Here is a 25,478-nt window from a genome sequence, read left to right on the forward strand (position 1 = left end):
AAATGTACTGACAGCTGATGATCAACTCATTACAAAGACAAAGCATGGGTCATTCAGTAATCTAATTTATATGTGTTTCTCTGAATATTTGTTTTAAATGTACTGACAGGTCTTTTGGTGTTTGCAATGACTTCTGACAAAGAGAGCAGTGATGGAGCTTAAAGCCCACCCAGGCAAGTGCACACTCTTGCTTCTTTGGATCATTTCATATTTGTTAAGACTAAAGGTATTAGCTGGCTCACATGTATTGCTGAGATCTTTTGATTCTTTCTAAACCACTGTTGTTAAGTAAATGGGTATCCTAATTATTTCCGCTATGCTGTACAAGATATAAAATTTTGATGGTTCAATCTTATTTTGTAACTCAGGCATTTCCTTTTTGACTATTGTATCCAGGCCAGGAAATGTATACAAGGATCCTGATGATGGACGTCAGCGTTTTCTACTTGAGTTGGAGTTTGTTCAGTGTCTAGCTAATCCAACCTACATTCACTGTAAGAAAAGGCTTTGAGTTTCACTTTGTTGATATATATTTTGTATTTTTGCACTTTTAGGTTTTTACTAAGTAAAACTTCACAAAGTATTGTTTGCAAACCTGTTATTTGATTCAATTTTGTGACATCAAAAGTAACTTCTTTTTCCTGATGAATTGTTACCTTTTTATCATGTTAATTGATATATGATCTTTTTTCGTTTTTGAGAGAGAATAGATATGATGTATTTTGTTGATTCACGAAACTAGGTCCTTCTTTAGCATCTAATGTTCTGTTTCTTTCGGTGAACTCATCAAATATTTTAATCGGGTTTTGTTTTTAAGGGTTTAAAATTGTTATATCACTAGTTAGTATTTACTTATTACGGTTTCTGTTTTTCAACTTTTTGTGATTAATTGCTTATAACGTTAATACAGATCTAGCTCAAAATCGGTACTTCGAGGATGAAGCTTTCATTGGCTATTTGAAATACCTTACATATTGGCAGCGACCAGAGTACTTAAAATTTATAATGTGAGATTATGAGTAACTTTCAAAGTCTCATATCTTTTTATGAGTTTGATGCAACTATTTTCCTTTGGTTGTGTTTTTCATATTAGATTCCTGAATTGCTATACTGATTTCAGGTATCCACATTGCTTGTACTTTCTTGAACTTCTCCAAAATGCAAATTTCCGCAATGCGATGGCACATCCTGGAAACAAGGTTATTACCAGAACTTGCTCTTCTATAATTTTTTCGTTTTTATCTGTATCCAACATTTAGCACGCTTAGAATTTGATAAGGTTAGAAATGTGTATGGGAATGGTTTATGGGAGAAAATCACCTTGAATCATATCCATACGAGCCCAAAAACAAACTTTTCTTAACGAAAATGCGGATCACAGTAATACATTTTCCTTAATTTTGAGTATGTAGGAGTCGGCACATAGGCAACAATTTTTTTTCTGGAAGAACTATAGAAACAATCGTTTAAAGCATATTGTACCACGTCCACTTCCTGAACCGGTTGCTCCTCCCCCCACTCTTCCTCCACCACCGTGTATGCTAGTGCAAGCTCCATCTGTTGGTGGTCCTCCTCCTGCTGGTCCTCCTTCCCACACTCCTATGCAGTACGCCATGCCACCCGGATCTTCCTTGCAGAAGGTTGATGGCAGAAATATATCAATCGATAGAAGGAAGAGAAAGTACGTTCTATATCTTCTCGTTTTTTCTTTTTCAATTTGGATAAAATTTATCTTTTTCAATTTGGATAAAGTTTATCTTTCCTTAGTTTTCTTCCGAACCAGTATATTAATTTTCATTCCAAAAATCAAAAATAATCTTGACTCACCCGAAGTCGAATGCTTACTTAAACTGATTGATTTTTTGAATTCTGATGCAGGAAAGACAGCTGAGGTTCAAAGACAGCAGAGGCATTCTCAAGCATTATATTGTTTCAATCACTTTGACACAGTGGCGTAATAGTTATTAACTAATGTACATGTAAATTTGAATCTGTAACAGAGGTTTTTTTTTTTTAAGCTAAAGGAATGAATTTATTAAGAATGAGAGATTACATAGTTTGCCTCTCCCTGCACTTTGGCAGCTATATCAATAGAAGGTTCTAATAACCACGCACAACTCATTCTCTCTATTCTTCTAGCAAGTTTTGATAAAATATCAAATACCTTGTTTCTCTCTTTTGGCACATAGTTACAATGCCATGAACTAAAGTTTCTAAAAATTATTTCTAAAATAGTATTACGAAGTCTCCAACGGATGTTGAAGTTAACATTATTCACTGCATCCACCATGACCTTTGAGTCCATCTCAAACTTGACATTCTGCATATTCCTTTCTTTCGCCCATTTGATTGCAATGCACTCAGCTTGATCTGGACTTGACAGATTCCTTAAATAGAAGCACTTCGATCCCCAGTGTGTACCTGCAAAATCATGGATGATTAGGTCAATACCACCTGACTTATTAGTGTGAATATAAGAACCATGAACATTAAGTTCAAAAAATCCTCTTTGAGGAGGAGACCAATGAAGATTTCCTCTTGGCTGGGGAGGTGTTAAACTGTTCAGAGGAGTTGGCTTTGCCTCAAATTCTGTTATCTCTTTTTTACACTTTGGAATAATAGAATCTGGTGATATATTGTTGTTGTTGAAAGCCTTGTCACATCTAGCAGTCCAGATACACCAACCAACAATAGCAACCTTACAAACTAATTTTTCATCCACCTGGTGAGATATGAGCTTATCAAACCAGTCACAAAACCAATTCTTCACACAGTTGATACCATCTGTACATGAGCCCAATGTTGCGAACCAAACCATCTAAGAAGAAGAACAATTCATAATGCAGTGAGCATCTGTTTCAAGAACTTGAGCACAAAAAGGACAAGTTAAATCTCCACCTTGAAGAAAGTAATGAAGCTTGTCTCTAGTTGGAAGTATGTCCTTGAGGCATTTCCAAATAAACTGATTTATTCTAGAAAGCAAAGGGAGTTTCCAGAGCTTTTTAAAAATGCCTTGCATTCTTCTCTTCAAACATTTTCCTGAGCTGATTTTACAGTGAAACAACCATTTTTCTCCAGCATCCATATCAGTCTGTCCTTAATATTATGGTGAATGGAGATCTTCTGGATAAGTCTGGTAGTTGAAGCTTCAAAGAGATTAAAAAGAAGGTTAACATTCCTTTTTTTTATAGAAAAACTTAGGCATCGCCTAATAAACTGACAAAGTAGTAGTAGCAGCACGAGCGCCAGAGCTAGTGGCAGTACTGCTTTCATAGTTCTTACAAGCGATAGAAATATTAAGGGATTGCAAGTTTTGAAGTCTATGGATAATAATAAGACTTGTTAAAACAAAAGTAATATGACTGATTCTTAATGTAGTGTCTTCATTGGTGTTCTGCAATTCTTCATAATAACTGCGGTTGAATCTTCCCTTGATAGCCTGAGTGTAGAGAGATTGGAATCTTAACAGTACTTCATTGGATTCAGCTTGTACTTCAATGTTCATGTGATGCTCCTCCGTTGCCCAGTTGTATGCTAGGTCTTCTCCTCCTGTTGCTCCTCATTCTCCCAATTGACCTGAGTATCCTCTGCTATCAATATTGTTTACTGCAAAATCCCAGATAGTTAGAGCAGAGAAATACTTTGAACTGTCAGTGAAAAGGCGAGGGTACCCAAATATACCTCAAGCTAAAACTTTTCCTACCTATAAGTCCTTTCTCCGAAAGTGATTGTCTATGGACTGAGTCGAGACAATACAACTAATCGGTTCACACTTCGTGTGATCATCTATGGATACGAGATCGAGATAATACAACAACGAAGTATGTTTACTTGATACAAAGGTTTGGACTTAACCAAACACAATAGGATTGCTTATCAAGTAAATAGGAATTAACGTTTGTGTAATTTACTTGAATTATAATAAAACATTTATAATGCGGAAAATAAAAGTAAATGACACAGCAAGATTTTGTTAACGAGGAAACCGCAAATGCAGAAAAACCCCGGGACCTTGTCCATAATTGAATACTCTCAGGATTAAGCCGCTACACAAAATTACACCTAACTTCGTATAGTTGAGACCAAGCAACTAAACATATAGTTCACATAGTTCTGTATGTATTCCCATGCCTCCAACTTATAAATAAGTCACGTACTTGGAACAATTCCTTTGGTTCGTATTCCAAACAGTAAAGGAACAACAAATCTGCTTGGTATCAACTCTATTCAACCAAGTGATATGAGTCGGACAAAGTATCTTCCGTTTATCTTAACATAAACTCCTTAGTCAGGTCATTAGGTCTATCTTATGTTCAATTACCGAAGTAATCGTTTAAGATTAAGCCAACAACACTCTTAATCCAAAGAATCGTGTTGATGCCGATCTACTCAATTAATCAATCCAATCTACGACAAGGATAAATCGATTATTAATTGGATCCTCTTTTACCAAAACAAGTATTGTGCATACCAAAGATTATAAACCCAAGTCAGATTTTCATTATCTTCTTTGTCTTCAAATCTTCTTAAATCTTCAATAAAAACCTGCACACAATCACTTGAATCTCTTGTGATCAATCACGCACAGAACGAAGTCTGTTAACAATGGATTATCACAAGATCGTCTTTAGAACTCACAACAGTCTAAAGATCCCTGTCGAAACTCTGAACTAGTTTGAGTGAATCTTATATCAGAAGAGAATATTCTCAAGAATAAACAAACTAGGTGCAATCAGATTTCAACCACCGTTAGTCAATCAAATCAATCGAAAACAAAAGATAAACCACAATTATCTAGTTTCCCACCCAACGGTACACGCTAGAGCTTCTCAATCCCAAAGAAGACTTTAAACTGAGCATCCGTAAGATATTTCGCCTAATTAGGTCACTCTCCTCTTCGAATAGGAGGCTACACCAGTAACAAAAAAAAAATAGGAAGTCTGTTGTTACGAAGGATTAGTTTGCAAGAAAGGCAAACTTCAAGTATTTATAGACAAGGAAGTTTGGACACCAAGGAATTTCCAAAACCGAAAATATTCTCAAGATATTCATTAAAGCACAAATTCGGTTTCCATAATTCCTAGAAATGCTCTGTCCAAAAATAATGATCGAAATCTCTCGGAAAATCTAATTAGTAAATGCACATTACTAATTCTGGAATTTCCCTACAAAAAGAAATAAATAACCTTAATTAAAAGATTCTTAACTTACTTATGTTTCGATCCTGGGATTCTCTTCCCTTAGCCGTTAAGGAATATCTTTGAACAATTAAAGAAATAAACATTCACAACACATGTTCAAAGTATGTCGACATCCTTACTTTGTAAATTCTCTTTCACACTTACAACCTTGAAACCGATTTGCCACACTTCCAAACAAGTTTAGAATTGGTTCATCTGACTTTCAAGAACTATGTGATTGATCAAACCAACATTCAATCACAATCATGGGTTTAACGGTTCTACCAAAAAAAGTTTCGGTTCTACTGATGTAGTTTTTCAAGTGGTAAATAAAGTTCGTTCAAAGACTTGTAGAGATTGATTTTAGACTTAATACTAGAAAATATATACAAAATACTGTCACGATATCGATAGGTACTGAGACTCAAGATTCCACCGATTCTCATATTCATTTGGTTCAACTATCAATTCCAGACAATTATAGCTCATAACATAATAAATATTGACTCTTTATTCTTTGCCAAGGTAGATTTTATAAAAGATTGACTGTAAATCACAAGCATGACTAAGGGTGCACACGGTACGGTTCGGCTCGGTTCTTGCCGAGGCCGAGTACCTGTACCTCTCACCTGACGTTTCCAAAATTTGGGACCGGTCCCGATACCGAGTACTTCGGTTCCGGTTCCATTCGGCACAGGTCGGCACCGGTCGTTACCGGTTCCGGTTCCGGTTCCATTTCAGACAGAAATCAAAGCACCTGTTGTTTACCTGTTTTTCAATATCTCAAATTCTCATTCAAATCAACAACTACTAAGTAGCAATATTACTTGCAAACCAAGCAAACAATGTCTTGAAAATCTTAAAAAAGATGTAGTAACGTGTGACTGAAAGAAAATAGAAACCAAAACATAAGATAAGTAGAACTGTAGAACCCTCCAAACTCCCTTATTCTTTCTTAATCTTGGATTCTTTCAAAAACTTCAGTCTACTGGAAATATCAGGATATTGTTGTCAATGGAGTATAAGATATGAACTGGTTAGTGGTAGTGGATAGCATACCTGTGTAGAAAATGAAACGAGAAAATTCGTGTAAACGAAATATCTAAATCCCACCAACAAATCTCAAGAACGTACTATTAGAGATAAAGGCTCAAGTATAAACTAAATTAGACTCGTGTATACCGAAAGAAATTCAGGCAACCAAAGTACTACAGTAGTTGGTAGTCCCCGGCAACGGCGCCAAAAACTTGGTAGTCCCCGGCAACGGCGCCAAAAACTTGGTAGTCCCCGGCAACGGCGCCAAAAACTTGGTAGGCTTCTAAAAGGTCCTACAAATTATAACCGCAAGTGCACGGTGTCGAAAGTGGCAAATGTGCAAGTACGGGTCGATCCACAGAGACTGGGTGTGTTTTGGAGTGTTTAGCTATTTTGGGTTCTAGTTGCTATTGGGCTAAGAAGCCTTTTGGCTTAGCTTGGGCTTTGAGTACTAATGGGTTTGTTCACAATAAAATGAACTGAGCTTGGGCTCAGTTGGTCTTTGAAGTGTGAATGAGCTTTGGCCTTAAACTTAGTCTTTTGATTAAGCCTGAATTGGATTGGGCCTTAATAATGAACTTGGGCTTTGGTCTTAAACAACTGGGTTTTGGTTAAGCCCACAGTTGACTGAATTGGGCTTCAGTTTGAAGTGAGCTTTGGGCTTGAGTGCACAGCAATGAACTGAATTGGGCTCAGCTGGCTTTGGAAGGCAGCAGCAGGAGAAGAAGTGGCAGCAGCACAAGTGAGCAGCAACAGCAGGGGAAAGCAAACAATGCAAAGCAGCAGTGCAATGCAGTGAAAGAAAGAAAGCAGCAGAGTTGCAGAGAAGGCAATGTAGCAGCTGCACAAGCAGTGCACAACAGCACAAGGCCAAGAAGAAGGAAAAACAGTTAACAGGAAAAGGAGTAGCAGCAACAGAAATAAATCAGCAAATAAACATGGAAGTAAAACAGTGACAGAAACAAAGAACAAAGCAACTACAAGCATAAAACAGTGCAAGATGAACCAAGGCCTAAGGCCAAGGGCAGGGATGTGGAGAAACTGAAATGGAGCAAAACTAAGGCATTCTTCTAGAGTGGGAAGAGAACTAGCTTGCTCATTGTCACTAGTGAGCACTAGTTTCTCCCCACTACTCAATCAACACAATGCACCTAAGCATACAAAAGGAATGGCAAGATAATCAGCTTGCTATGAGCACTGATTTCTTCCATTACACAATCAAATCAATGCTTCACAGATATCTAGCCTAGCATTCCATCAATTGTGACAGCAGTTTAAACATGACAGTGAACATTAACAAACATCAACAGGAGCATTACAACATTTAACATTAACATAACCAACTGAAATTAACAATGAACACATTAACAGAAACACTAACAGGAATTAATTTAACCTAACATGATAAACTAACACTAACAGGAAGCAAAAGGATTAACAGTAACATCAACAGAACATAGTAGACATGAACATGAAACTGAACTGAAATTTAAAACATTAACAGGACATGAAAGTCCTGGATGCTGGCTATTCCAAGCATACATAACAATTAACACAAACATTAACAATGAACACAAACATTAACACAAACATTAACAATGAACACAAACATAACAATTAACAGGACATGAAAGTCCAACATTAACAGTAACTTAAACAGGATATGAAAATACATGAAATTAAAACTAACACACATGAACAGAAATGAGTTTGAGCTGAAATTGAAAAGAGAAAAAAACATTAACAGGACATGAAAGTCCTGGATGCTGGCTATTCCAAGCATAGTTTTTACATCATACTCACACCCATATATATACCCACAGACAATTAGGGTTCTACCCATTTTCACCCAAAAATTCCCAAACTGACAGAGCTAGGGTTTGTGATTACTCACCCAATTTGACACAACCACTCCATTGTGATGTCGACCCATGCTTCTATTTGTTCTCCTGTATCACCTCCATGCATCAATTGCTTCTCTAGCACACGTTAATCCATCAACCCATAACCTAGGGTTTAGGTTAGGTAATGAGTTGATGGGATAAAGGGCTAGAATGATGGGGGAAGGTGTTCAATCACGTGTAGGATGATGACGGAGGTGGTATGGTGGTGTTTGGTGGCGACAGGGAGAGGTGGCGATGATGGTGGCGACAGTTGCAGGGTGATGGTTCTGCAGAGGAGGGGTGATGGAGGAGATGGCTCGACTGTTTGGGAGAAGGGGGGTGTTTGGTTAGGTGGTAGGGTTCGGTTGCTAGGGTGTTAGGCGGATCCATCGAGTTTGATGTTCTGCGACGTTGAGTCACTGGATGCGAAGCTGGTAGGTAGATCGGACGGTGATGTGAAGTGAAGCTTGTAGCGACCGTCAGATTTTTTTGATACAACGAAGTTAACGGCTCTAGATGGGGTTAGGTGTTGTAGTGTAAGGCGGAGATATCAAACGTTGATGAACAGCAAGGGAGCGACCGTTGGATTCAACTACCATCTAATCTGAAGGCTTGGAATTTCAGCGCTGTGGTGCTCGGCAGAGACTTCAGATTTTGATGATCTATGAAGGAGCGACCGTCGGATGCTTCTGAGAACTGATCTGATGGCTGAGAACGGAGGCGCTTTTGTGTGTAGAAAATGAGGTTGTGCGCACCATTCTTTACGGCTTCCTTGCGTGATTTCTCCCGGCTTTTCACTACTTTTCTGCTCTTTTTGCCCCGCGACTCATCCGAACTTTATTTATTACCTAAAAATGCAAAGTTAATTAATAAAAATATTTATTCTTGAAAACAATGAAAATACAGAATATGGGATAAAATGTAGAATTAATGCATAAAAGATGAGTTAAAATGCCAACAAAAAGGGATAAATATATACAATATTTGGCACTCATCAATAGTAAGTAATATTTGCATGAAGAAACCCATATACTGAAACAGTTCAACCTACCTAAGGGAAGCACTTATGAATTACAACTTGGTGGCATAAATCGATGTGTGCACTGGTATCCTCGCAGTGGAAATTGGATTTCCTGAAAAGAAAACTACTAAAATTACAAGCCATTTGGAAACATTACAATTCTCATTCAATCTAGGGCTATTAAGAGTTCAGAAACAACCAATCTATGGCAATTAAGAGTTCAGATACCTCAATCGAGTACTCTAGTACTAATTAGATAATCAGATGAGCTTCTGCTTCCAAAATCACACACTAACTGGTCGTTTTCTATTAAGATCGATAATTCTGTCAACATAAAACCAAAATTGAGTTGGTTAACAACAAAATAATCAAAATTCCATAACCGATTTTGTAATTAAACTCGTAAATAAAACATAAAATCAACTAGTAAATAGGTAGAAATCGCAATTACCTTCGTGGTAGACCTGGTGGTGGTGATTAGAGATGAAATTGACTAGGGTTGAAATCCCTAAAACACAAATCAAACAAAAACACTATTATCCATCAATTGAAAATTTGTGTAATAGTGTCCCTGGGTTTACTTATGAAACCTATTATCCATCATAGCTAATAGTGTCCTATTTTTCAGTTTCATCTTCTCATACACAAATCAAACAAAAACACTATTATCCATCAAGATTCATGTGAAACAACAGCAACATAAGGTTTGGAAAAAAAACAAGCAGCAATCAAATCAAAGTTTATGCTGTTGATAACATTTTAAACAGAAGTTACAGAATAGAAAATCCCTTCTGAAACCCTAATTAGTGAATGCAATCAACCCTAATGATTTTATTTTCTTTAAAGTTAAATCCAAAATTTAAATTTCAGAATAGTTCTTATTTTATCAGTTAAGATCCGTCTCTTCTTTTGAATCTATAAAGAAGAAGATGGGACAGAGAGAAGAAGAGATGTGGAAGACGAATATGAGGGAGAAAGGAGATGTTATACCTGAAGATAAATCCACTTGAGGTATTCTACTGTTCTACAACCTTGAATCCTTGATGAAGAAAGCAACAACCTTGGTCCTTGATGAAGAAACGAAGGGTTAGGGTTAGTTAACAGAGAGTTCTCCTTCTCAGAGAGAGGAGACGAGAAAAAAAAAGGAAGGGAAGTAGGAACTGAAACCCTAAGCCTAATCCTTAGTTTATATACCCCTTTAATCTAACGGCTAATACTTATCCTTATCTCCCAAATCTAACGGTATATATTTTTCGGGACTTTCGGTCCGGTACGGCACGGTACCTGTATTGGACCGTGTACCTGTACCTCCAAGACCTCGGTTCCTATTTTTTGGACCGGTACCTGTACCTTGTACCTCGGTTCGGTCCAAAACCAGGTACGGTTCCACCGGTTCGGTCCGCCGGTCCTTCTCGGTTCCTGTGCACCCTTAAGCATGACGTATCAAAAATACTAAGACCAAGCATACGCCATCAAACAAAATCACAATCAATTAAGAAAAATCATGAATCAATTTAAAATAGTGCAAAATTCATAAAGGAATTAAATAGATTTACCACACGCGTAGAGAATGGCTTCCTTCATCACCCCAGTGTTGGGTTTTATCTCTTCATGGTGAAAACACGCTCAAAATAATAATCCATAGCTCAAAAAGGTGTTTTATTGAAGAAGAGGTATAAAGCAGTGTGTTTGTAACAGTTATAATTGTTACAGAACCCACTGTTACAGAGAACCCTAACAGAACTGTTGCGAACTCAAAATAATTGTTGGAAAAAATTGTTACAAAGCTATTGAGTTTGAAAGTATAGATCACGGTTTCTGCGACTGTCCAACTGGGTCCTATGTTCTTCATCTCGTCTTCTTCTTCACCAGCAGAAGATACTCTGCAACTTCTCCTGCAGCTCCGACGTCTCCTCTGCTTCACCCCCCAAACTCTCTTCTTTTGGCCTTGGACTCTAACCACCCTATATATACTCAACAGGCCAATCAAATCTTGGTGAAAACTCTGGTTTCTTTCGGCAAAAGTCTCGGCAATTTTCCTTTTCTAGTTCTTCTCTTATGCGGTTTCCAGCTCTTTACAAACTCTAAAGATAGAATGAAATCTGTATAGAATATTTCTTTCTTTCCTCTCACGTATCTTTCCTTCTTTCAAACCCGACACTGGATAATATCTTCACGTCCCCTGTTTTGTTGTCGCGAAAATCAACTTCCAAACTTTGTCACACAGACTCGAGCTCTTATTGCCCCTCCTCAGACTCACCACCGGCTGCAACAGCAGTACCCCAAAGCAATCAAACTACGGAAAATATCCGAGTATATCTCTTCCTAACATATCCAAACAATCCCGTGAATATATGTGTCCCTCTCACGTCTTCTGTTTTAGGAAATTCAGTGAAACTTGCCTTCTTTTCACTACTGGATATCCTTACCGACCCTATTAACTCATAACAAGCCCAATCAAATCCAACCGATCCAGAAAATCCGAGTAAACATCGCTCAAATCACATTCAGACAATTACACAGGTGGTAGAAAAGTTTCCCGCCAAATTTGATTTTTCAAACGGAGATGATAACCTCCCCCTATCCAGCAATGGTTTCCCTTTAGCAGCTGCCTGAAAATGGACGCCCCTTAGTAATTAGGCTACCCCTTATCCAAAGTGAGAGTCCGTATAGTAATTTTCTCCCACAAGCGCAAAAACCACTTTTTTAGCCAATTTCGCCGCAAAAGCTTATTTCTCCAAAAATACCTACAGGGACATAAAAAGACATAATAAATATAAAATCGAGCACTAATAATATATACAATTGAGATTATATAATACACAAAAATGTGCCTATCATCTACCTCCATGTGAGTATTGTGCATAGTCACGCTAGCTTTCCAAAATTCGGTTGACTAGGTACTAGGATCGGTTCCCCACATATATATGGTATCTAACTTATATGTGTTGCACATGTCCATAGGATCGGTTCCTCTTTGCCTAAAAACGTGTTGCACATGTCCATAGGATCGGTTCCCCTTTCTGCTATAAACCTTGTTGCACCCCATACAAGGATCGGTTCCCCTTTGTGATGTACTGCACCTCTTACTAGGATCGGTTCCCCTTTCCCATATTTGGTCAGACAAAACACAAACCCGATCATACCATCTCAGGTGATCAGGTGATTACTTAAGATCGGTTTCACTAATAAAAGTCATACCAATACATAAGTCAGGCCTTTGTGAATAGTTCTACCAAGAACACAAACAAGTTGTGAGCGGTTATACTCAATCACACATATTGGTTGTTCATAAGATATGCAATGAATAACAAAACCAATAACACCTGGAAATTTCTTTTTCGGTACACAAACAAGTTTATGAACTTACTTCCTTAGAACACATGTAAACATTGTTCCCTAGGATGAAATCCTCACCTCATACCCATACATAATCACAATAGCATTCAAATGATTATGGCAATGTCTTATCTACAAAGTTTAATGGTTAAGCAATAAACCTTGTATTGTATTCCTTAATACTATGTCTATCTAGAGTTCAAATATGCTTCGCAGTTATGTTTTCAATATGCACGACTTGAAAGATACGTTAGGGAATGAAACAGTTCAAGTCAAATATCACTAACCTCAAGTGGAAGGATGATTGTTGTCGTTGTAGCTCCTTGCTTCTTCACATCTTCAAGACTTCGCAATACTTGTAATGTCTCATATCCTAATTGTTTATGGGTGAAAACTATTTCTGCTGGTTTTGGTAATTTAGGGTGTGTGGATGAGAAATGAATCTAAACCCTAAACAAATGCACTGCACGAGAGTGCTTGTGATTCGAGCCTAAACCACGTATCTCATGGAAAGTGGAGGAAGTGGAGTGATGGAGTAGTGGAGTTGCGTGTGTTAGTGTCACACGATCAGTCTTTTCCCACTTCTCCCATCATCACTAACCGTCCATGTATTCCTGACACGTTTTTGTGATGGTGTGTTGTGCGCTGCATGCTGTAAACCGCCAGACCAATACCCCAGTAAGTATCCCCCAGTTTGTGACATGTTTGATGTCTCGAATGTGTGGATCGTGGGACCCACAAAAGGTAGCATATTAAATAACTAAGTTATTTAGGAAGTCGATACTTGTGAAGTATCGTGTGTATTTTATGCAGGTAATGCATTGAATACATTCAGCATGTGTGAAGCATGGCTGTTTTAAGGCTTAACGAAGTAAGTCGCGGATTAAGCATCTTAAAATAGCATCACGTCCAGCCATCTTCGAGTGATCGTTTGGAGGTTGTACAAGTAAGTCCTGACTTGACCGATCACTTTGTGTGGAAGAGTGGTGGACGGTGATCGTGGTGATTCCTCACTGGTCGACTAACTCCTGTCTTAGGATGTCCGTCCAAGCTGGTGAAGTTGGACATACGAGATGTCTTGCGACCCACATCTGCGACCATCGGATTAGAGTTTAGGAGGTGCTCGAACACCAACCTTTAGCTTGGTCGAATCCAAGCATGGGACACGTTTTCGACAAGAACGATTGGGAATGCGTGTAGACGGCATGCTGGTGTAGGTGTATGTACCTCGCTGTCCTATGGAGATGCGATCTAAGCCACTCAATTTGTCTGGCAAAGAGGAGCTGCTGAGATTGATTTGCGACAGAAATCCAATGCCGCAAAGGAATTGAAGACCGCACGTCGTGCCTACTTCGGGCGCGCGTTTCGATACGACCAACCATGGTCGGTCTTGGACGATCATTCAGGCGTGCAGTCGGCAGGCCAGTGTACACGTCCGTACCCTACTGTCCCGTGAAGATGTGATCTAAGCCACTCAATTTGTCCGGCAAAGTTGAGTGGTCGTGGCCATGCCTAGTTTGGGCGCACGAATCGAAACGACCAACCATAGTTGGTCTTGACCGATTAGTCATGTATGTAAGCGGGCCCACGGTGATTGTGTTGATATGCTCTGGGCCCTTTGAATCTACATCTATACCCTCCATTTATGCCTGCGAAGATGGATGGTTGAGACTGATTTGCGACACATGTGATGTGCCGCAAACCCTAATTAGGGCTTCACGTCCACGCTGCTTTGGCTGGACGAATTGGCAAACCACGCTTCTCCTTTGGGGAGGCCGACCATGTGGGGCCCACGTTGGGCCGGTGGTGAACACGCCAATACCTTCCTGGCGGCTATGGGTCCGATCTAAGCCATCCAATTATGCCGGTGAGGTTGGGTGGTCGTGATCATTTCTAAGTCTGACGTAGACAGTCCAGATGCTCGATGGGGCTAGTATAACACACCGAGAGCTGTATCCTGTACGGGTATTTCGTGCATGCCTCATGATTAACGCTTGGAGATTCATGTTACTCTTCTGAGAGAAACACTCAGTCGTCATGCCGCACTAATGAGAGTTTAGCGAAACAGGAAATACAAGGCTAGTCATGTATTAATTGATAATGCTATAAATTCACAGGGTACAAGAAATTGTTGCCATATGCTCCAACCTGGATGCATTTAGCGAAGTGAAGAAGTATTCATCATTTTATTAGTGGCTTTATCCTTTGCAGGATGTCAGCGCATAATTTTGGCTTTTACAATTTTAGCCTCAAATGAAAATCCACCATCAACATTAAGTCCCCTGCCTAGCATATAATGGTTACACTATTATGGGGTAGGCATGAGATGGTGACATACCTATGTGATAAAGACAAGATAAAGGAAGCTTACCCGGAAGGACTTTGACCGACCGCTAGCAATTGTCCATGTGATCGTGCCGTGCAAGTATGGAATTTTTGGGTGGTACTGGTTTCCTTCCTTGGGCGTCTGAATCAAAAGAGGAATCCAATCAAAAGAGGAATCCTTGTTCTATTGGGATTCTTCCAATTGTTTGCTTATAAAAGGGACCGACCCCTTTTTCTTTTCTCACGCATTTTTTTTGTTTGGCGGCTCCCGTCCGTGATTCCCACCGCCGCTCCCGCTGACGCTACCGCCGTTGCTGCTGCTGGAGTTGCTGCCGTCGCCGGACTTTGTCGCTGCCACCGCACACGTACAAGGTAGGTACTTCGTCCGTTATCCCTTGTTCTCACTTTTTTTTTTTGCAAACCCTAATTTCTTAGGTAAACTCTTTTTGCAAGATATATCATGATTAGTTAGCAAAATCGTCGATATTGTCAGGATTGCTTAGTAAAACAAGTCGTGAATCCATGAGCATGTTGTTTTTGCTTCTTTTTCATTGTTGCATGCAAAACCTAGCTTTTAGGTTATAGCTTGAAAAACCCTTGGCTTGAATTTCGAAGACACGACTCCCATGAATAAAGAAAACTGTGTTATAATACGTGCAAATGAATGCGGGCCCCACCATATATGCTCGGTTGAACGTGAGTCCCACTATGTATGCCTGATTGAACATCGACCCTATACCAGCTTCGTGACCTTGACCGGTCTTGCCTGCTGACGTGGCCCAATACCGGACTTGTGACCTTGATCGGTCCTGACCAATACCGACTTGCATGGCCCAATACTTGTTTTACTGATGTGATATCAATGCTTGGGGATATTAGCCCTGTAATCTCGACCGGCTTCGTGGACTTACCAACACCGGCCTCGTTTACTGACGTGGCTCAATACCAACCTTGCTTGTATGATTGTCCCAGCCTTGTGTACTCCAACGTGAATGTGTGTCTTGTCGTGTGTGACTACACATCCCATGCGTTTTCATGCAAGTACTGACTCCCCCGCCTTTTATTGTAGAATGAACAAAAGGGTTCATGTTAAGATGTCTTCTGGGGATAATGCTGATGCCAAGTCAGGGAGTGTTGACAGCTTCAAAGATATGCCAAACATAGATGATGAGTTGTTCATCGTGCCTTTTCCGAACATTAGAAAGCATCCTTCTCACAAGATAGTCCTGCTCTCTGGTTCAGAAAATATGGAAGCTGATCCATCCTCTTCTTCAGCACCTGTGATGAGATTCTGTCTTCGGAGAAATGAGTATCCACCTTCACCTATTGACTTTAATATTTGCCATACCCCGCTGGGTCCTTATGAAGGATGGATGAGACGCATGCTGAATAATAAGAGTATTAAGGCTAATTTGATCAAAGCGCAAATCCTTGATGCGGTCATGGCATCCGCCACTCTTCAAGTTAAAAAAGATGTTGCAGGCTTGATCATTTTCATTTCTCAGTGGCGTCACTCTACTCATACTGCCATATGTAGATGGGGAGAGATGACCATTACTCTGGAAAGTGTAGCTGCATTGATGAACCTGCCTGTCGCTGAAAGCTTCTTCTATAAATTTTATGATGCAGAATGTCGTGATTATAATGCTATACTTCGAAAGGCGGAAAAATTCGATGATCTGGAGAAGGAGAAGAAAGACACGAAATGCTTTTACACTTGGTGGGTGTCGGAGTGGTCTCCTGCAGACCCGAAACCCGGTCAGAAGTTGGAAGATGAGCTCAGCGTGATTGCATTCCTGTCTTTGTGGTTATCCAGAGACATATTTGACGACGGTTCTGGAAGGAAGACTATAAGAGGTGACCTTGTTATGGCAAAAGGTGAGGTCCTTCCCCTAGGTGCCTTGTTTCTTGGATCACTGTATTCTCATCTGGACGCCTTAGCGACGAATATGCATGCTTCCAATGGGTATAAGAAGGTGGAGTCGCATATCCACATCGCTTTTCTTCAGGCGTTTTTGTGGGAACATTTCAAAAGCTATGCTCCTGTTCCTGCAACTTCACTCAGCAGTTTGTATGGTGGTTTGAGAATACTTCGTTGGTAGAAGAGACGTCCCAAAACCGGTGTGAAGCTCGTGGATGTCTTCGACAATGTGTTCTCCATAGATTTTCGTCCATGGGGACCGATCCATCCCTCCATTGTTCAGCCAAAAACTTTTGCTACTGTTCCTGATGCCGAGCTACGTACTGATGCTGAAACCGCAAGTCTTGGAGAATTCATTTACTTGCGAAGCTGCATTCCGGGATATGTCCCGTCTTTATTTTAAGAAGCATTTACTATGACTCCGTACAATATTGACAGAGCTGCTCGACAAATGGGATTTGACCAGGGTGTTCCATTTCTTCTCCCGTTGGAGGCTCCAAAAGAACTTTCCCGGATATTCTTAATGCTGACACATTTTCGTCAGTGCAGAGCCTTCCTTTCCTTCCTATCGGAAGAAATACGATGGGTAACTAGCAGGTATAAGGAATTTTGGAGGGAGCAATTGTTAACCTTTCAGAAATTCTCGGAGGAGGTTGTGACAGATTCCCGCGGCGAACCATCTTCTGACGTTTTGAAAGAGCATCTTCGGTTGAAACCACTCCCAAGTAAACGAACCAGAGCTGACGACTGCAGTCCCCAAGCATGAGTGAGGTCTAAGAAGCAGGCATGTGGTTCGGTGATCCTTAATTCCTCCAATATGCAGGTATTTAAATTTCTTTCTGTTTGATACCTTAGTTTCGTTCTTCCTGAGCAACTTTCACTAAAGGTAATCCTTTGTTGGCGATCAAGGAATATCGAAAGAAAATGCTTTCGCAAGACTGGCTCGTAGTCATAACGAGAGGTCTGGCGATACTGGTCTTCATGAGAAGTCTGGCGATGCTGGTTTTCATGAGAAGTCTGGCGATGCGTTTAAGGAGAGGTCTGGTGATACTGATCCTCTTCAAGATAATGACAAAGATGGTGCAAGCTCGACTGAATGGAGTGCCTCCCCAAATGGTAACCTTAGTGAGCTTGTAGACGAGGTCGTGACGGAAATCAGCATTCAGAGTGAAGTGGACATCCGGAGGAATGCAGGAGAGGAAACATCTGCTAATGCTGAGGAGACTCCCCTTAAAGATCTTCCTGAGCATGTTTTCATTGATAAGGCAATCATGGTGACTTCTTTTGAAAGGCCTCTTGCAGCTGACAAGGTTCCTGATGAAGTATTGGCAAGGCAACCTGTTGTTCCTGGGGCTATCTTCGATCATCCTTTGATACCCCTCATGCAGGTCATGTGTTGGTTGGGGGATTCAGTGTGCCAGCTCAGTTCGAGGAGTTATATACGGTGATATGGAAGAAGCATGGCCACATTTCTACCACCACGAAGCTCAAAAGTCGCCTTGCATTGGTCAACCGCGTCCAAGAAGCTTTATTCTCCATTCACGGGATGAGTGTCATAACCGGTCGCAGTGTTTCTGAGGAGATGATTGAAGACTGGAAGTGCCACCGAGAAGTGTTTGTGCAGTATGATTTCAACGCTCCTTGGTTCTTCAAGGGGTTTTCTGAAATCCATGAGCTTCAGAAACTGCAAGACGAAGTTCCTTATGCAGACTGTATTGCTCGCCAGGAAGAAGAGGTCGAAAAGTTATCTAAGGAGTTGAATCTGAAACAGGCCGCGCTCCAAAGGTTGAAAGCCGCTCTTTCCCAGAATGACGAGTTGCTGCTGAAGGACTTTCCTTGAAGGATTCGTGCCGCCTACTTGTGTTCTTTCTTTAGATGCGTTTTGAGTGACTCTGAGGATTTCCTTTCACAATTTGATTTTAGGTTTTAAACTAATAGGTGTTGAATTTTGAATTGGTTTTTTGAGATAGTTTTGTGAACAATTGATTTTCTGAAAGAGATTATTCTAAAATAGAATTTGCATCTTGGTTACGAATGATTATACATGTCACATGAAATTGTAAACATCGTGTGAAAAGGAAACAAACATGATGTTTGATCATCGAATCTCTTTCTATGTGTGTGGGATGTCAAGTCCCCAGTAAATTCTAAAACTATATTTTTCGTAAAATTCTTTGATAGAACTTACTTGCTCTTTGGAGCCTCATTTGCACGAAACTGAATCTTCCCGAGCAACCTCTCCAAGGAAATCGTCCGCACTAATTTTCAGAGAGGGAAAGCTACTCTCCTGAATTAAGCTTCTTCTGAACAATGCGCTTCAACGCATTGCATTCACTGGTAGGGTGGTGAAGGAAACGGTGATAATGACAATATCTCGGATCTATTATTTCTTGATCGGTCGGTGGACGCCATACAGGAGGCAGCTCCACCTCTCTGTTTCGTACCCACGCCTCCAACATATCCAAAATCTTTTTCATTGGGAACGGGAAATGCAGATACCTTGAGTCTAGCTGTTCTTGCGCTAGTGGACGTCGTGACATCTCTATGTGGCTTTGATGTGAAGCACGCTTTGGAGACGGAGTTGGAAGACCAGTGCGTGTCATCATATCCGCCGATCGCTTGACCGGGTGACGGAATGCGGAAGGCGTCGTAATATCACTGCTGAATGAATGAATTGAACGCTCCCATCCTCTGTACTCACGTGTTCCTTGATTGGTCTCTCCTTCCTCGAGCATTTCTTCACTTGGATGAAAGGTCGCTGTGGATTGAGCAGTCTTCTGAGCTTCGGCAAGAGTCTTGAGATACAAATATTCCAGCAAGGCTCTGTAAGGTACATGATCCTTTTCTTTATCCGGCAGACGTTGTGGCATCCTGGACAAGTCTTTTCTTCTATGGAGTTGTCTCGAGTCTCTGTCGTCAGCTGGACCATGTTGTTCGTCTTTCTTGAGTCCCATGTGGCTGCGCTCTCTCTCTGTATCTCCACTGGTAAAGGCATGACTTTTAGATAAGGATTCAACATTTCTTTCATTGGCTGGGTAAATGCTTGCCGATCTTTCTTGTAATTGAGCTGCTATATCATTCAAAAGGCGGAAGGTTTCGCTCTGCCTTCTAGCGATACCATCTTGATTTACCAGAAATAGTTTATGGGTGAAAATTATTTCTGCTGGTTTTGGTAATTTGGGGTGTGTGGATGAGAAATGAATCTAAACCCTAAACAAATGCACTGCACGGGAGTGCTTGTGATTCGAGAAATCAATCTGTACAACTCCGGCCTAAACCAAGAAATGGCCGCTCCAGATTTGCTTCGGTCACAAAGTGAAGGAGATGGGGTTGATCTTAGGGAGGTAAGCGAAGAACGTGTTGAGATTGTGGAGGTGTTGGTTGTGTATGACTTGTATCAGAAAGTTGAACTGGCTTGCAAAATGTAAGCTATCAGTTCTGGTGTTTGGATACGGTTGTATCAACACTTGGTTTCTGTTGTCTTCTTCTGTGTTGGAAATAGGGAGGAGAACCTATTTATACAAGTCGTTGAGCCTAAACCACGTATCTCATGGAAAGTGGAGGAAGTGGAGTGATGGAGTAGTGGAGTTGCGTGTGTTAGTGTCACACGATCAGTCTTTTCCCACTTCTCCCATCATCACTAACCGTCCATGTATTCCTGACACGTTTTTGTGATGGTGTGTTGTGCGCTGCATGCTGTAAACCGCCAGACCAATACCCCAGTAAGTATCCCCCAGTTTGTGACATGTTTGATGTCTCGAATGTGTGGATCGTGGGACCCACAAAAGGTAGCATGTGATGCTAGATTAAATAACTAAGTTATTTAGGAAGTCGATACTTGTGAAGTATCGTGTGTATTTTATGCAGGTAATGCATCGAAAATATTCAACATATGTGAAGCATCGCTTTTTTAAGGCTTAACGGAGTAAGTCGCGGATTAAGCATCTTAAAATAGCATCACGTCCAGCCATCTTCGAATGATCGTTTGGAGGCTGTACATGTAAGTCCTGACTTGGCCGATCACTTTGTGTGGAAGAGTGGTGAACGGTAATCGTGGTGATGCCTCACTGGTCGCCTAACTCCTGTCTTAGGCTGTCCGTCCAAGCTGGTAAAGTTGGACGGAAGAGATGGCTTGCGACCCACATCTGCGACCGTCAGATTAGGGTTTAGGAGGTGCTCGAACACCAACCTTTAGCTTGGTCGAATCCAAGCATGGGACACGTTTTCGGCAGGGCCGATTGGGCATGCGTGTAGACGACATGCTGGTGTAGGTGTTTGTACCTCACTGTCCCATGGAGATGAGATCTAAGCCACTCAATTTGTCTGGCAAAGAGAAGCGGTTGAGATTGATTTGTGATAGAAATCCCATGCCGCAAAGGAATTGAAGACCGTACGTCGTGCCTACTTAGGGCGTGCGTTTCGAGATGACCAACCATGGTCGATCTTGGCCGATCAGTCAGGCGTGTAATCGGCAGGCCAGTGTACACGTCCGTACCTTACTGTCCCGTGAAGATGTGATCTAAGCCACTCAATTTGTCCGGCAAAGTTGAGTGGTCGAGATCGATTTGCAGTTGAAAACGCGTGGCCATGCCTAGTTTGGGCGCACAAATCGAAACGACCAACCATAGTTGGTCTTGAACGATTAATCATGTATGTAAGCGGTCCCACAGTGATTGTGTTGACATGTTCTGGCCCCTTTGAATCTACATCTACACCCTCCATATATGCCTGCGAAGATGGATGGTTGAGACTGATTTGCGACACATGTGATGTGCCGCAAACCCTAATTAGGGTTTCACGTCTACGCTGCTTTGGCTGGACGAATTGGAAAGCCACGCTTCTCTTTTGGGGAGGCCGAACATGTGGGGCCCATGTTGGTCCGGTGGTGAACACGCCAATACCTGCCTGGCGGCTATGGGTCCGATCTAAGCCATCCAATTATGCCTGTGAAGTTGGATGTTCGTGATCATTTCTAAGACTGACGTAGACAGTCCAGATGTTCGATGGGGCTAGTATAACACACCGAGAGTTGTATCCTGTACGGGTATTTCGTGCATGCCTCATTATTAACGCTTGGAGATTCATGTTACTCTGCTGAGAGCAACACTCAGTCGTCATGCCGCACTAATGAGAGTTCAGCGGAACATGAAATACAAGGCTAGTCATGTATTAATTGATAATGTTATAAATTCACAGGGTACAAGATATTGTTGCCACATGCTCCAACCTGGATGAATTCATCATTTTATTAATGGCTTTATCCTTTGCAGGATGTCAGCGCGTAATTTTGGCTTTTACAATTTTAGCCTCAAATGAAAATCCACCATCAACACTAATACTTTCAAGCTAACCTATACGAAGTTGACTCTAGTACATAACCAAGCGACTCTTAACATGAGTTTTGATTCACTAAAATATGACAAACTTGACATACCAACGCTTGGTGGGTTCAACCGAGCCATGCTCTAACAATCTCCCCCTTTGTCAATTTTAGTGACAAAACTCTTACATCATATGGATAAACAAATGACGAGAATTCATTACACATCCGCTTGATTCCCGATTCAACAGCACAGTAAAACTGCTTACATTCAATCCTTGAAAATGTCGATGTTGACATTATAATAACAAAGCTAATACTCCTCCTAAGGAAGATAGGTAGATATTCAATCCTCACGTATCTGTTATACTAATTCATATGACATGTTATTATCCCTTAGTCTGTGCTTTCACTCTTTCGTTAGATAAACGTTCAAGCACCAATGTTCTTTTCCTTAGCGATACCAATCAATATAAAATCAATGCCAATATCACCTGTTTACTCCATATATTTATCCCCCTTTTTGTCACAAAAATGATAAAGAAACGAAAAAATAAAGGACAACACGAAAAGAATCTTACAAATCTCAAAATAGACTTGCGAACCTGTAGAGTTAGGCACGAGGGTTCCACACATCATGTTATGATAAACAAAATCAAACCGAAACTACAAGAAGTTTTATTTTGATATGTTATCAAGGAAACAATTGTCCGAAAAAAATTTTCTAATTTAGTTTAGCAAACCAAAAAACAACTAAGCACTTTAGTCCCTTTGCTAAACCGATTGTTCAAAAACAACCGCTTAATTCGATAAGACCAAAATAAAGATAAACTCTATTTTTCTCATCAGGTTCTAATTATCCATAAACTTAGACCTTTCAATTTTAAACAAGATAAGTACTAGGTTAGTTAACTAGCATTTCTTGTTAAGGCATTCGATTAGTCTTGAATAGCCGAAACCTCACTTCGATAAGTCTAACTAGGATCAGAATTAACTTAATTTCTCTTATCCGGAATCTAATTGGACTAAACAACTCATCCCATACACTTTTTATTTCGTTAAGCCATAAATAATTCATACAAACCAAAATAAATCAACTTGCATAATTATTCACCTCAACCGGAAGTGATTGAAACAACATAGACATTAAAAGCACCGCAATTGCACCGAAATTTTGTAAGCCTAAACAATTGATACCATACAAAAGAAAGATAACAATAGTTTTTTTTAACCGGAACCAATTGAATCACACACAACATCAATTGTACCGAAATTTTGTAAGCCTAAACAATTAATACCACACAATAAAGCAATATAACAATAGTTTTTCTTAACCGGAACCATTTGAATCACACATCCACACACACACCATGGAATAAATATCAATTGTACAAAAATTTTGTTAAGCAAAAGCAACAAATATATATAATATAAACTCGGGCTTTTCTTAAACATGGAAGCAATTAACTAACAAGATTGTCCCCTCAAATTTCGCATCCACTTCTCCAATATGTTTGCATCTTCGTCCAGGGATAATTAATATCGAAATATCATCACGTTGTCATCCTTATGCCAAAACAAAAGAATAACAACAACCCTCAACCTTTACCATAGAAAGGTTGAAAACCGGTTTTAACAATTGCAAGCAAGAGTTGAAAACCGTCGAAACACATATGCTTTTATGCTAAACCAAAACCGATTAAACATATTGTGACTTTTCACATATTGTTTCTACCAGAACCCCTCATGATTCTTTGATAAATCCTACCAACATGGGATAGAACTTAATCCCGCTGAACCAAAAAGTCACCCAAACCATAAGGGTTCACAATATATGAGATCGAATATTAAGGTAGTAAAACCGAAATCAAACATCCCATAAACATACATAGCAATAAGATAAAAGCATTCAAGCACATGCTATGTAAACCGAAAACTATCACAAGAAAAATTACCAATCAAATAATTTTATTCATTATAGTTTTATTCATTAATAGACCAATACAATCAATGAAGGAAATCAAAAATTGATGTCTATTAATAGATTAAGTTTTACAGTATATAACTTAATCTCTAGTGGTGCTCTTGTTGTTCACTGAGGTATCTTCAGTGTTCAAACTTTTAAAGCATGTCTCAAGGGACTTGTCAGCAACCACTTCTTGTTTCTCAAGTTTTTCGACTTGAATCTTCATATTAGCAGTATCATCTTTTGTCTCCTCAATCTTATCTTTGATCCAATCTTGATTCCGAACCGTTGTAATGAGATTGGTTCTTAGTTCCTCAAAACCTTGGATATAATCTATCATACTGTCGGAACGAATCCACTTGGTTTTGGCTGGATCTTGTAGGTTGTAAGCCAACAAGCATGACTCATCTTGTGATCCAACTGAACTATTAGAGTCATAATCAGACATGATATTAGATATGCCCTTTCTCTTCATCTCTGTATTGATTCCTCGACAATCCTTAGCCTTTTGAGCTTCCTCCTTATTAGCCTTTGAGACACTGCGAGTTACTGGAGGCATGCTCGGTTATGAATGAATATAAAAGGATTGCTCAGGGTTTCCGAATACAGACAAGAGAAAGTTTCTCCTTTTAAAAGAGACAACTTTCTGACCAAAAGACCTCTGGAAAATCCGAAAATATAAAAGAATATATTTCGTTTCCTTAGTCCGAATTTCTCAAGTTGGAAGGATTGTTAAAAATCCGAAAATTCCAAATAACACCTATTTTTGGAAAATCATGTTAAACATGAACATTTTTAGACTACCATGGATTCACAACAACCCATATACTGTCACAATTTTTTTTCTGATAAACAACTACACAAAATACATGTGCTCCTGTTTTATTGTGCCTTTCTCATCCAAGATTATGAGCACGAAAGGATGAGAATGCACAGCATATGATACAACTAAGTTGTATCGGAGTAAGCTCTTTCCAGCTTACAGTGAATATCAGAAACATAGTTCATGTTTCTTTTAGGGAATTTCTGCCCAAAATATTTTCTCCCAAGACGATGATCTTTTCTAACTCTAGAGATATGATCATGTGGAGAAAATGTACTAACGTGAGAATTCTCGGAGATATCTAAATCTCTCTTAATTTTTTCAATGATATTTTCATAAGATTTTCTCATTCTAAGGACTTCCTTATTATTCACATTAGTGTGATCATCTGAAACAACTATCGGAAATTCTTGATTGTTTCTTTTGGCAGAGATTCGCTCTTTCCCTTCCTTCTGGAGTCGTTCCTCATCAAAATCATAACTGTTTCGATATGGGTGCGGATGAACCTTTTTCCAGAAGCGATTATCAAGTCTTTCGTCTGACTCCTTTGAGTTGATCTTATCGGGATTGGTATAATCTGTCTTTCCACTGAGGAATGATCTTTCAGTTTTTTAAGACACGAAACTTCCTTCAAAATTTTTACCACTGTATGTTGAAGAAGTATA

At 39.9% G+C, this 25,478-nt stretch overlaps 1 protein-coding gene across 1 annotated transcript; it reads left to right on the forward strand.

Annotated features, from left to right (window-relative positions):
• Nucleotides 1-151: 151 nt before the first annotated feature.
• On the forward strand, nt 152-2,100 carry LOC113346839 (mediator of RNA polymerase II transcription subunit 31-like). The gene is made up of 6 exons (XM_026590374.1): nt 152-173; nt 369-494; nt 911-1,007; nt 1,121-1,199; nt 1,413-1,681; nt 1,879-2,100. Exons 1-6 carry the CDS (start codon nt 152-154, stop codon nt 1,889-1,891), a joined length of 606 nt encoding a protein of 201 aa, XP_026446159.1. The 3' UTR covers nt 1,892-2,100.
• The last annotated feature ends 23,378 nt before the right edge of the window (nt 2,101-25,478 follow it).

The sequence above is a fragment of the Papaver somniferum genome, chromosome 1, assembly GCF_003573695.1.
Source record: "Papaver somniferum cultivar HN1 chromosome 1, ASM357369v1, whole genome shotgun sequence".
Taxonomy (NCBI): domain Eukaryota; kingdom Viridiplantae; phylum Streptophyta; class Magnoliopsida; order Ranunculales; family Papaveraceae; genus Papaver; species Papaver somniferum.